Raw genomic sequence first — 13,648 nt, 5'->3', positions numbered from 1 at the left:
ATTCATATTAAATTTTAAAAAGCAGGCTCTGTGATAGAGAGCTTGCCTAGAGAGCTCAAAAGCAAGGCTCTGAGTTCAACTCTGAGTACCACAAAAGAAAAAGAAAAGAAAAAGAAAAAAGCTATTACTAAATAAATAAAATCTCATGAAATGTTTGGGAGACTAACACATTAAATTCTCACTAGAATCACCAATTATAAGGCTACAGAACTCTGTACCTGTTTTTTGCTCAAAGAAAGAAACAGTGGAGTTCAATCTGTTCCGATTCATCTCAGAAATAATGAAATTCCTTGGGGAGAGGGAATAAAAGCTTTTCTTGATGGGATGGAATGGTAAATAAATCTTGCAAGTTTAACCCACAAATAACAAACAGTATTTTTTGTGGGAAGATATGTGTATACAATTTAAAACATGGGCAAAGGATGGCATGACATTTGATTAAGAAACAAATAATTTTGTCATCAGCCTTGCATGGGACTGCAACCCAGTAGTATTCAAAACTAGTAACATACTGTTTTGATGAAGTTAAGATTGCATGTTGAAAAGATACTTTCAAATGCTATGGAACAAGAACACAACTTTAGGTATTTGGAACTAGGAAGGCATTCTGGAATTTATCTCAGTGTTTACTCTCTGGGAAAGATATCTTGTGATAAAATCTAGCTTCTTTCTTACTTGGGAGTTCTGTATCTTCTGCAGCATATAAAAGAAAATTATCTATGTTTGGAAATACAAACATCAAGTTAAGAAATAAGGCATAAAGAACAGAGAAAGTTCTCTCCTTCTGAAATGCCTCAGAGGGCCATAAAGATGTTCAATCAATGATAAAAATAAAGCGGGATGGGGAGAAAACACTCTCAAGAGTCCAGAAAACAAAGGTAGGATAAATTCTAGGAAGCAAATATGCTCTTTTTGTAGGTTCCTTTCCTGTAAATGAATGCTTTCAAAAAAAAAAAAAAAAAAATCAGCTACAATTTATTATATACTCACTGTGTGCCAGACATGTATATTATATTACATAGACAAGTATAGGTAACATCACTTTTCTTCCACTATATTTATCCTTTCTTTTGTTTTCAAATATTCTTTGCTTTTCAACAAAGTATGCTGAAAATGAAATATGAAGTCTTTTTAAAAAATTTCAGGGCTGGGGATGTGGCTCAAGTGGTAGCGTGCTCGCCTGGCGTGCATGCGGCCCAGGTTCGATCCTCAGCACCACATGCAAAAACAAAGATGCTGTGTCCGCTGAAAACTAAGAAATAAATATTATAAAATTCTCTATCTCTCTAGAAAAAAAAATATTAAAAAAAATTTCAGGTTATAGTGGTAGGAACTAGATAAAATAAGGAAGGAACATTTACTGGATATATATGACACACTAGGCAAATGTTAGGTACATGATACTTTTATCACAACATCTGAGATACCCATTTTTCTCTCCTTTTACATATAGAAACATTGAGATTCAGGGCAGGGAATCAAGCTCAGGGCTAAAGTGCTTCCTAGCATATATGAGGCCCTGGACTGTATTCCTAGCACCAGAAAAACAAACAACCCCACCCCCACCAGGTTCACAGAATCAAAAGCAACTCCCTCCAAAGTTATAAAATAAAAAAGCTAATTAAAAACAATTTGATCAGTAAAAGCATAATTGACAGAATAAACAATATTTTAAATTTAACATACTAAACAAGATATTTTATGAGTAAACCAAGATAGGTAATATATTTTAACACTCAAAATAAAAAGAAAATGGTCTTTAATCTTAAATTAATTACAATCTTTGCCCTCTGTGTGATTTTGTTATTTATGTCTTTTGAGTTTTAAGTTCCTCATTTGTAGGGTAAATTACAGAACTGTGTGACAAAGATTAGATGATACAAATAATGGTTAACACAATTCCTCACAATTGGAAGTCCTGCGCCACTAACAGTAAAATAAAGTCTATAAAGGATGCTAACAAATATGCTGCAAATGCTTCCTTTTTTTTTTTTTTTTTTTAATTTACAAATTACTAGGCGGGGAATAAAACTGTCCCCAACCACTGCCCAGTGGTTTACAATTCTCTTCCCCTGCTGGGCATGGTGGCACATGCTTGTGGTCCCAGCAATTTGAGATACTGAGGCAGGATGATTACAAGTTTGAGGTCAGCATGAGCAACTAAGACAATGTCAAAATAAAAAAGTAAAAGGACTGAGGATGTACTTCAGTGGTAGAGCTCCCCTGGTTTCAATCACTAGGTGGGGAGGGAGGACAATTCTCTTAAACCTTGTATCTTAGCAATAATCTGATACAGATTTAAAAAACAGGAACAGCTGGTGTAGACATAAAGAACAAAAACTAGACCTGGAGTTAAAGAAATGAGAGGTGAGGTTTGGGAACCCTAAAAAGGAAGAAAAACCATCTGCAAAGTCAAAGTATCATCCACGCTTTTTAGAAACTTTCAGATAACCTTAAGTTAGTTACAAATACCTTCTGTAGCTACTGGCCAGGAGAGCCATGCTATGACAGCTTATCTCTTCTCATATCTAGACTGATCTTATGTGTTCCTCAATTGTGCACTGGAGTGGGAGGTTAGGTCTGTAGTAGGAAATTATAAAAGCTGCATCTCGTACAAAATTTAGCAATGCTATACTTCTAGATGTACCCTGAACTTGTTAGTTTTTTTACACCTTTGCCTTTTACCTGTCTGGCCTATCTTCCCCTTCTTTAGTAGATGAACTGCTACTCTATCTTCCCAGATAAAGCTTAACTGTCAACTCTTCCAGAAGTCACTAGTACTTCCCAAGGCTCTGTTACCAAAGCATTTGGTACACAACTTCACACGCTTCACTCAAAGTCTGGATGAGTGGCAATTCTGAATTCCGAACATTACTTTCAAAAGTTGTAGTTAGTATGTTATTCTAATCATTATAAAATATACACATTCCATTTTCATTTTATAAACTTTCACTTTTCAATTCACAATGTTCAATGTTTACAAAGTGTACATTTTTCAGTAAAAGCATTCAAACAGAAAATCACAACTATAAACTCTTAATTTTAAGAAGGTAAATAATATAATTATTCTTAGATGTTATTTTTCTATTAGTTTTCAAAGTATCTGCTCTATATAGGTTTTTTTTTTTTTTTTTTTTTTTTTTTGTCTTTTAAAACCCTGAGATTTCAATCTATACTTTATTAAGTAAAGAGAAAAATATAGTAGTGACTTGTAAGATTTCCTAATGGTTTTTCAAATATCAGAATTCAGTGGCTTTTCCTTTCCTGGACACCTGAGACAATACAGAGAAATACTTTCAAGTAGCAAATGCTGTAATAATTATGAATGTAAGAAATACTGATGACTACCTGTCTCTTTTCTGACTGTTCTTTCCATTTTTCCTTTTTGTTTTAAAAATGAAAGAACTAGCTGAATTTAGTGGGCAAATGCTATAGTGGGCATAGCTATCCCAGTTACTCAGGAGGCTGAGGGAGAAAGATTGAGGCCAGCCTTGGCAACTTAACAAGAAAGACCACATCTCAAAATAAAAAATAAAAGGGCTGGGATGTAGCTCAGTGGGAGGCACCCCTGAACTCCATAACCAATATCTAAAACAAACAGAACTATGAAATCTGAGAATATGTTGTTTTAAGATTAATGTTAGGTTCAGAAGAAATAAGATGTTGTTTAAATTTACTATCTTTTTTAAAAAAAAACCTATGCAGTTCTACTAATATTAACATGTAATTTAACTTTTATTATTCCCATAGAATTATAGTAATAAATTATAAGAAAACTGCACACTTACATGCTTTAGCAGTCTGCCAGTTTTAATATGATTTCTGTTAATCTAACTGAAATCATCTGTTATACTGTTTGAGCCACCTATCCTTGCATAGCACACAACTGTTAAAATGTAAATTGCTGGACTATTTTTAGCTGTTGTTGAAAAAAAAAAATTCCTGTCTTCGGGAATAATGATTTGAAGCATTGTGTTCATTTTGTTTATCAAGCAGCTATTCAGCCTCTAGTGGGCCCAAGTGCTTATGCAAGCAAAAGCTTTTAAGAATGTCTGCAGCTGCAATCCAACCTTCCAGGTAAACTGCAGGTTCAGAGCCCAGCTGCCCTAGGCTGCGTAAAACTCAGTTCCATCTGGAACTGAGTTTCAAAGAGGATTTCAAATTCTACTTTTTATATATCACACGGAAGAAAAGGCGGGGGAAGAACATAGGAAAGAAGGAAGGCAAACAACCAAAAAGATGATATCTCTAGTTTAGCCTTAATAAAAAATAAAAAGCTCAGACCCATGCTGCTACTTCTAGATTACTACTTGCCAAGCCGGATATTCCTTTCAGTCTATACTTCGATGAGCTGTGACTCATCCCGCAGCACCTGCGCCCATGTGTTAAGTACTGCCAAATAAAAGCCCAACATCCATTTACACAACAAAGAGATGTACCCTACAAGGCATCAGGGCCTCAATTCAACAGCTTCACTCCCCATTTGTTCTAAGCAAAGGGAGAGGGGAAAAAAAATTCCTTCTCTGTACTAGAGATTTTTAAATTGTAGGTACATTTATGATGTAGCTTCAATTATAAATCCTTTTGCTCCTTTAAAGAATAAAGTATATTAAAATAGCACCCCCCAATAGTATTAGACTATCACAGTCATTAATGATTGTTCCACCAAACCTTTCCAACCTCCTTCATCAAAGCCCTTTATTCTCAAAGGATACATTTTTGAGCAAAGAGGGATCAACAAACTAGTTGCTTGAAAGCTTTCCTGATGCTAGGCTGAAGTTAGGAAAGGCTTAATGAAGGCTTTAAAATCCACAAGGGCTTCACAATGAACATCTGACTTGGTGATTTATGCATATTAATAACCTCAGTCCTACTGAGGCAAGCTGAGCTGAACATGTCCTCCGAATCTTAATGTCTTTAGCTCCATTGGGATTATTACAAATGTAAATTTCTAAGATTCTCAGCTATTAATCTCTGTCTGTCCTCCTGTTCAGCAACATAATGACTAATTAAACATCAAAAGACCTGTACAGGAGATCTTCTTTGACAGCCACTGGCCTAGTCCTCTTCCCAAGAGGGGAATTCAAATGACAGGGACATGGAGTAAGAACATATGAGTAAACTACAAATCACTGCTGAGAAATCTAAAAGCCTAACACTAAATGTGGGTTTATTCAATCAATGACTTTGTTAAGTACTGAATAGTTACTTTGTGAACTATGTCCACTGGCACCAATCGAATGTACCCTTGTAACAAGCAAACACTGAACACTTGAAATCAATCTATTTGTTATCAAGTCAGAAAAGTGGGTACTCACAGAAGAAGGCAGACCGGGAGGCACCTTTCTGACTTTCTTTGCTTGCAAAGGATCTGCACATGGAAAACAACATATTTAATTAACGTATATATTATAGTAGGAAAAAACCCCCATCAAACTGCAAATGAATAGGAAATAATTGTTCCCCTAATGCCTTTCTTGTCTTCAATATTTCAGAGCGAGCAAAGGAATATAAAAATGGGCACTTCATTTCTTTTAACTGGTATATAGCAAGTTATTCTAATAACATGGTACATTCTAAAATACAACTGGGGTAATGGTTATCCCAGCAACTCAGCAAGCTAAGACAGCAGGATCATATGAATTCATGGGTTCAAGACCAGCCCGGGCAACAAAGTGAGACTCCATCTCAAAACAACAACCAGGCGTAGTGGTGCAAGCCTATAATCCCAGCAACTGAGGAGGCTAAGGCAGGCAAACTGCAAGTTCAAGGCCAGCCTGGGTCCATCTCAAAATAAAAATAAAAAATGACTAGGGCTGTAGTTCACTGGTAGATCGTCCCTGAGTTTAACCCCCAGTGTGACAAAAACAACAAAAAAACTTGGAATGTATATCGTATAAGTCTGGGAAGATAACAGCCAATGAAGTAAAACGAGAGGAAACAACAAAAATAAGTATTTTTGGGGCTGGAGTTATACTTCATTTATGTATGATGTGTCAAAATGTATTATTCTATTGTCATGTATGACTAATTAGAATAAATTTAAAAAACTTTTTTTTTTAAATCCTTCAGCTCAGAGCTGTGGTTATAGCTCAGCAGTAGAATACTTGCCTAGCACTGGGTCCGATCCTCAGCACCAAATATAAACCAACCAACCAACCAACAAACAAATAAATAAGTCATGAATTTGCTACCTTAATAGAGACACAATTTCAGTGTCTGTATCAAATGAAAAATTAGGTTTAAAAGCTCATTTTAAATACACCTTTAATCCAGGAACTCAGGAGGCTGAGGCAGTAGGATCACAAGTTTGAGGTCAACCTTAGCAACTTAGTGAGGTCTATCTTAAAATAAATACAAAAGGGTTGGGGATATAGCTCAGTGGTAAAGTGGCCCTAGGTTCAATCCCCAGTACCAAAACCAAACAAACAAGCAAACAAAAAACCAAAAAAACAATAACAACTAAGAGAGCTAACGCTATGCTACAATTTATTATGTTAAAATTTAAAGAATGAAAAATTAAGGTATTATAACAACAAGACATGCTACATAAACTATTAAATATAGGCACTGACATACACAATGTCATTCAGTATGGAGGAAGAACATTAATAATGTGTGGTTAAAACTGCAACTTTAGCACTATTGTGCAATTTGTCCTTGAATGCCTTATTTATTTCCAGTAAATAAGTAGATGGAGAAAGTATATTTCTTTCTAAGATATATTAAGAATTCTTAAATGGGTTCACTATTAAGAAGAGAGAACACATAAGAAGGCTAATTTATAATATAACATTTTTGAAAACTGTAAAAATAAGAATCAAGTACAGTACTTTCCTAGGTCCTAAACACAATAAAATATGCAGTTTTAGAAAGAATGAGGCCCATTTATATTTGGGCTGGGAATTCTCTATAGTGAGTGTCCCAGAAGGCTATGAAGCTAAAAAAAGCAACTTTATAAGTAGCCTGTAGAAAAAAATTTATACAATAAAAGGGAGAAAATGTATTCATTAGCACCTATGTCCCTAACCCAAGACATAGCCTACATTTCCTTAAAACAGAAATACCAAAGATAAGCAACACTGGCATGCTCTGTATTTGTAAAACTTTCTTTGTGAAGTATTTTTGAAGCCCAACTCTTTACAACTACTACAGAATTCCTTGAGCAAAAGTCACACTTTTTTACTACAACAGTCAACTGTTCCTGTTAGTTTGGAGTTGGGGCCATTACTAACAGAAGACGTTGCTTTAGTTTGCATTTAGTTGCTGCTAGTTTTTACCTGCCATTAGCTGCCACTATGCAATCACATAAAAATGGCTGATTTAAAGTCTTAACCTTGGATGCACAGTTCACTTTTGGGAAGTTGGAAACTGGTTTAGACAGTAAGCTGGCAGAATCTGAATTTCAGCTATTACAGCTGTGTGATATAGAACAGGTTACTAAATCTCTTTAAGCTTCAGTTCCCTCATATATGCAAAGAGGTTAATCAGATATTATTCTTGCAAAATGTTGATTTCCTAGAGCATCTAAATGGTTTGAGAAGATGCTGAGGTTTCTGTAGATCTCCAAAGTTGTTCTAAACAGAATTTATCAATAACTGCAATGTTAAGAAAAATAGCTAAGACTAAGAAATAACAATGGGATATGTAGTAATTGCTCAATAAATAACCCACACAGAAGGTGGATGGGCCTCCCTGGGAACCAAGAGAACCACCACATTCCCCACTCAGTCTTAGGTAAATTACTAGCTCCTTTGAGTTTTGGATCCTTATTTTTAACGTGAGGTTAACATTACTATCTTGAGTTTTTGAAAGATGGAGTGTGTATATAGCACCATATCTAGAATGGCAGAGATGATCAACAGTAAGTACATCATAATCAAAATGAAGAAGATACAAGCTTTAATTTACAAAAAGCTTGAATTTTAAGTCTAGATTTTTATAAAATCTATCCCATTCTTTCTTAGTTATTTCAACAGTTGATTTTTTTCTTCTTGAACTCTCAGTAATAGTATATTGTTCTATATTAGTGCTTTTTGTCACAGCAAGAGCTCACACAGTATACTAACAAGATAGTTTTTATAGCGCCACTGATACATATAGACTCCAGTGAATGTTCCTACCACAATACATTAGGTAGGAAACCAGAGTACAGATGCAGAAATTTATTTTACAGTTTATCATATAACCATCCAAAACATCAGGGCTGACTCTTAACATTATACACACTAAATCATCTATGATACTGAGATGCGGGTACATCTAGTTACAGTTTTCTATACTGAATGTAAGACTCCATCACTGTGTCCTTTTATACATACCCCAAACATGGCCTAGAGACCACAAATATTTAGGTCTTACAAAAGACAGACAGAGTCATTCAATGAATACTATGCAATAAGTATGACATCCTTTATATTATTTATTTGCTTTAAAAGGTGGCCTAACTTTAATATAAACATGTTTTAAAACTTTAAATTTTTTTGTATAAAGGATCTTTGGTAGGAATCACCAAGAATTCTGACATTTAAAAATAGATTGGATAAGACTTCAAAGAACATCTGAGGCTTGCTGTAAGCAGCAAGAGAGAACAGACTAGCTTGGTTAGGTTATGTATTAAGACATAAAAGAAGAAAGCTAAAAAAGGAGAAGGCGGTAGTTCTGAAGTGATATTTTGGAATGAAACAGAGGTGAGAGCTACACAACACTGTGAATGTACTGTATGGCATTCTATTGGTACACCTTAATGCGATTAATTTTATATCAGTTCAAAGAAAGTGGGGCTGGGTGTGGGGACACATACCTGTAGTCCCAACTATTTTGGAGACCAAGGCTATAGGACTATTTGAGTCTGTGAGTGCAAGACCAGCCTGGGGCTAGGTATGGTGGCCCAAGCCTATAAAATTAGCAACTTGGGAGGCTGAGGCAAGAGGACCTTGAGTCCGAGTCCAGCAACTAAGCAAGGCTATTAGCAACTTAGGGAGACCCTGTCTCAAAATAAAAAAGAAGGGCTGGGAATGTTGCTCAGTTAGCGTGCCTATGGATTCAATTCCTATCATGAAAACAAACAAACAATTAAAAACCCAGCCTGGGCAACATAGCATGTTGGGGAGTAGGAGTAATTAATATGCAGCAAACATTGGATTTGGAATGAGAAAATCTTAAAATTTTATACTGGGTAAGTCACTTACTAATTATATGAATGGGTCTTCTTTAAGTCTCAGTTTTTATTTTAAATTTAAGATTATATTCACTGATTAACTGGACTATAATACTGCTAAGATGAATGTCCATAAAATCACTTTGTAAATAGTTCAATATTATTTCAATTTTAGTTAAAAAAAAAGTATTATGTTAGGGTTGTAACTTAAGTGGCAGAGAGCTTGCCTTGCACCACCAAAAAATAAAAAAATAAAAAGGTGCTAATATTAGAATGTGGAATTTCAATTACAAGAAAACTGGTTAAGTCACATTTTTCAAATATTTAGTTCCTCATCATATGAAGGACAAAGCAAAATATTAAATTGGTTGTTTGAAATGTTAAAATTAGAGTCATCCAAAATTACTCATAGTAAACCTTTAATTAAAATTTTATGATGTATTTATAAAAGTAAAAATTTCGATAATTTCATATACTGCATATCTATCTAATGGATGTAGGTTGAGTCTCCCTTATCTGAAATGCTTGTGACCAGTGTTTTGAATATCAGGTTTTTTCAGATTCTGCAATATATGCACATGTAAAATGAGATATTTTGGGATGGGATCCAAATTTAAACACTAAATTCACGTATACTTCATGTACATCTTACCTACAGTCTGAAGGTAACTTCACACACTGTTTTTAATGTGCCCGTATTTTGACTGTGACCGCATTATACAGGTCATGATGGTATGGAACTTTCCATTTGTGGTATCACACTGGCATTCAAAAAACTTCAATTCTGGATTGCAAATATTTGGATTAGGAATGCCCAACCTGTATATCATTTGTAGACAAATAAACACTGACCACCATTAACATGATAAACAAGAAATGAAATTTTTTTCCAATGGAAAGCATAGTCAGGGGGCTGGGGTTGTGGCTCTGAGCACTCACCTAGCATGCAATCCTCAGCACCCCATAAAAAATAAAATAAAGATATTGTGTTTACCTATAACTAAAAAAATCAATATTAAAAATAAAAAAGAAAAGAAAGGCATAGTCAGTCAGGGGTAGACTAAATAGGAGTGGGGTGGAGCGAAACATTTGGAAGATGGGATTTGCTGTGTAAAATACTCACCAAGTGCTGCAGAGTCATGGAGTGGTCTTCTCCTAGAACTTGTGGCAGAGAATGAGTAGTAGGGTGTTCCAGGTTTTCCTGAAGAAGACAGCTGCGCTGGACTCCCAAGTCCTAGATCTTGTCTCAGGAGACTAGACTATAAAACAAGGCCAAGGAAACAAGTCATCTTTCTGTTAATACTGACCCAAACCTGGACATTACTTCTGAATCACTTATAGTACCCTTGGTAATGCCTTGAACTTAGGAAGCACCTAATAAGAACTTTTTCACTTCAATTAGATCATTGATTTTTAGCCTATATTTTCATTTTTCTCTTCCCTCCGGTTGCCTGCTTTTTGGTAATTATGTAATTAATCTTTGGGTTGAAAGACAGGTAAGTGGCTATGTGATTCCACTCTTTAATCATCAAGAATATTTTTGAAAGTGGTCACCTAGACTTTGAATGCTTTCGTGATCATGAAAGGCAGTTGGCTCGTTGGTTCTTTTCCTTTTTGGATAGCTTTCACTGTGTGATGACTGCCAATCTTTTCAAGTGTTTTTTTTTTCACTTGAATCTCATTGGATGGGCTCTAATGTCTTCCTCCTCATTTCTGACACCATCCTGTGGGTTTATTTTCAGTTTTTCCAAGTTTCTTATAAAATCAAATGGAAGACAATGCCCAGATCTGGCCTGATTAGTGTGGAATAGTTTTCAACAGTACACATAATCCCTTTGTGTTATCTCACATTGAGAGGTTCAGAATGATCCTAATTCCTGGCTCTTCATTTTGCTGCATCTGCTGCTCTTTTGCCCCTCCATATTGTACTTGGTCAGTTTATGCATTTTGGTCTTGAGTACAAGACTCACTGTTGATCTCTGATAAAATTCATCTTGTACTATGTTGAGGGCCACAGTACTATTTGGTCTGCAATAATCATCCATTTCTATCTTTCTCAGATTTCAAGTCTGTCAATCTATGAATTTGCTAACTTTTCTAATGTCAACACATCAAAAGTGTGATAAAAGAAATCCATCAAGATGACAAGGGAGATGAGAGAACTCTGATATATGCTATGTGACCTCATGAAATTCAGATTTGGCAGCCATGAAATACTAACCCAGAGACCCTGCTGGAAGGCAACTGAGTTTAGTTTGGCAGAATTTGGCTCTGGAGATTTCTGGTAATAGACATGAAAAGGGATCACACAAACTAAAAAAACAGGAGAGAAAGAGAAGACCTCAAAGGGAAAGTGTGCTAAATATACTTAAGAGGGCACTCTCAAGTAGAGATATGATTCTACTGGCACATACACTACCCTCACACCATATATTTAACAGCCTGACTACTATCACCATACTCTTTGCATTTAGTTCCAGAACACTTTTGTTACCCCAAAAGAAGCCCCATACCCATTAAGCAGTCACTACTACCTCCCCGCTCCCCACCACCCTCCCTTGCCATATTTGTTAAGCAGTCACTCCCTCCCTATTCTATCTTCCCTAGGCACTGGCAACCACCAACCAGCTTTCTGTTTCTTTGCGCTTACCTATTCTGAATATTTCATATAAATGCAGTAATGTTACATAAACTTTTGTGTTCGGCTTATTTCACTTAGCATGTTTTTGAAGTTCATTCATCTTGTACCATATATTACTATTCCATTCCTTTGTAAGGCCGAATAATACTTCATCATATGGCTAAGTCACACTTTGCTTATCCATCCATCAACTGATGAATACTTTGAATCGGTTTCCTGTTTTGGTCTGAGAATAGCACTGCTATGAATATTTATGTACAAGTTACTTGAGAATCTGTCTTCAATACTTGTAGGTATATACCTGGGTGTGGCACAGCTGGGTTTAACTTTTTAAGAAACTCCCAGTCTGTTTTCCACAGTGGTTGGAGCATTTAATTCCTACCAGGTACATACAAGGTTCCACTTTCTCCTACATCCCTTGCCAATGCTTGTTACTTTGTTTGCTTGCTTGCTTCTTTTTGGGTACTGGGGATTGAACCCAGGAGCACTTTACCACTGAACTACATTCCCAGCCCTTTATAATTTTTCTGATGGTTCTTGCTAAATTGCTTAGGGCCTGGCTAAGTTGCTGAGGTTGGCCTCAAACCTGCGATCCTCCTGCCTCAGTCTCCTGAGTGTGGCATTATGTCCTGCCTGCTTGTTTTCTTAATATAGTCATTCATAAATGCTGGATTATTTTAAAAATTTATTTGTATTTTTATATAATTTTTATTTGTTCTAATTGGATCAACATTAGAATGCATTTATGCACTTTGACATGTCATACATAAATAGGGTATATTTTCTCATTTTTCTGATTGTACATGCTGTAGAATAACACTGGACATGCAGCCATATATGTATATAAGGTAATAATTTCGGTTTTATTCTACTATCCTTCCTATCCGTTTACCCCCTCAATTCCCTTCACTCCCCTCTACCTAAAGTAACTCTATTCTTCCCTAGCACTCCCCAACCCCTTGTGAATTAGCATCTGCATATCAGAGAGAACATTCCACATTTGGTTTTCGGGTTTGGCTTATTTCACTTAGCATGATATTCTCCAACTCTATCCATTTATTGGCAAATGCCATAATTTCATAAAATTCTTTAATGCTGAGTAATATTCCATCGTGTTTGTGTGTATACACACACACACACACACACACACATATTCTTTATCCATTCACCTATTGAAGGGCACACAGGTTGGTTCCATAGTTTAGCTATTGTGAATTGAGCTGCTATAAAATTAATGTGGCTGTGTCACTGTAGTATGTGGATTTTTTTATGTTTATTTTTTAGTTTTAGGTGGATACAATATCTTTATTTTATTTGTTTATGTGGTGCTGAGGATCGAACCCAGTGCCTCATGCATGCTAGGCAAGCGCTCTACCTCTGAGTCACAATCCCGGCCCTAGTATGCGGATTTTAAGTCCTTTGGGTATAAAGCGAGAAGTGAGAGAGCTGGGTCAAATGGTGGTTTGATTCCAGGTTTTCTGAAGAATCTCCAAACTGCAGGAGATGGCTGCACCAATTTGTAGTCCCACCAGCAATGTATGAGTGTACCTTTCCCCCCACATCTTCACCAGCACTTATTGTTGCCTGTATTTTTGATGATTGCCTTTCTGGGTGGAATGAGGTTAAATTTAGGTTTGATTTGTACTTCTCTAATTGCTAGAGATGTTGAACATTTTCTCATATATTTGTTGATCAATTGAATTTCTTTTTTTGTGAAGTGTCTGTTCAGTTCCTTAACCAGTTCACTGGGTTATTTGTTTTTGGTCTTAAGTTTTCTGAGTTCTTTATACATCCTGGGGATTAATGCTGTATCTGAGGTGCATGAAGATAAAGATTTTCTTCCATTC

At 35.8% G+C, this 13,648-nt stretch overlaps 1 protein-coding gene across 10 annotated transcripts in view; it reads right to left on the bottom strand.

The window, feature by feature from the left end:
* The window catches only part of Tcf12 (transcription factor 12), a 348,998-nt gene that overhangs the window by 74,232 nt on the left and 261,118 nt on the right, over positions 1-13,648 (bottom strand). For all 10 annotated transcript variants that reach the window (XM_071608299.1, XM_071608302.1, XM_071608300.1 and 7 more), the window contains 2 exons: positions 10,284-10,419; positions 5,319-5,371 (listed from right to left, as the gene is read on the bottom strand). In XM_071608299.1, the coding sequence (XP_071464400.1) occupies positions 5,319-5,371; positions 10,284-10,419 (189 nt within the window). The remainder of the gene's footprint in view (positions 1-5,318; positions 5,372-10,283; positions 10,420-13,648) is intronic.

This window comes from Marmota flaviventris, chromosome 2 (genome assembly GCF_047511675.1).
Source record: "Marmota flaviventris isolate mMarFla1 chromosome 2, mMarFla1.hap1, whole genome shotgun sequence".
Lineage (NCBI taxonomy): Eukaryota > Metazoa > Chordata > Mammalia > Rodentia > Sciuridae > Marmota > Marmota flaviventris.
This window is presented reverse-complemented; position numbering and strand designations above follow the sequence as displayed.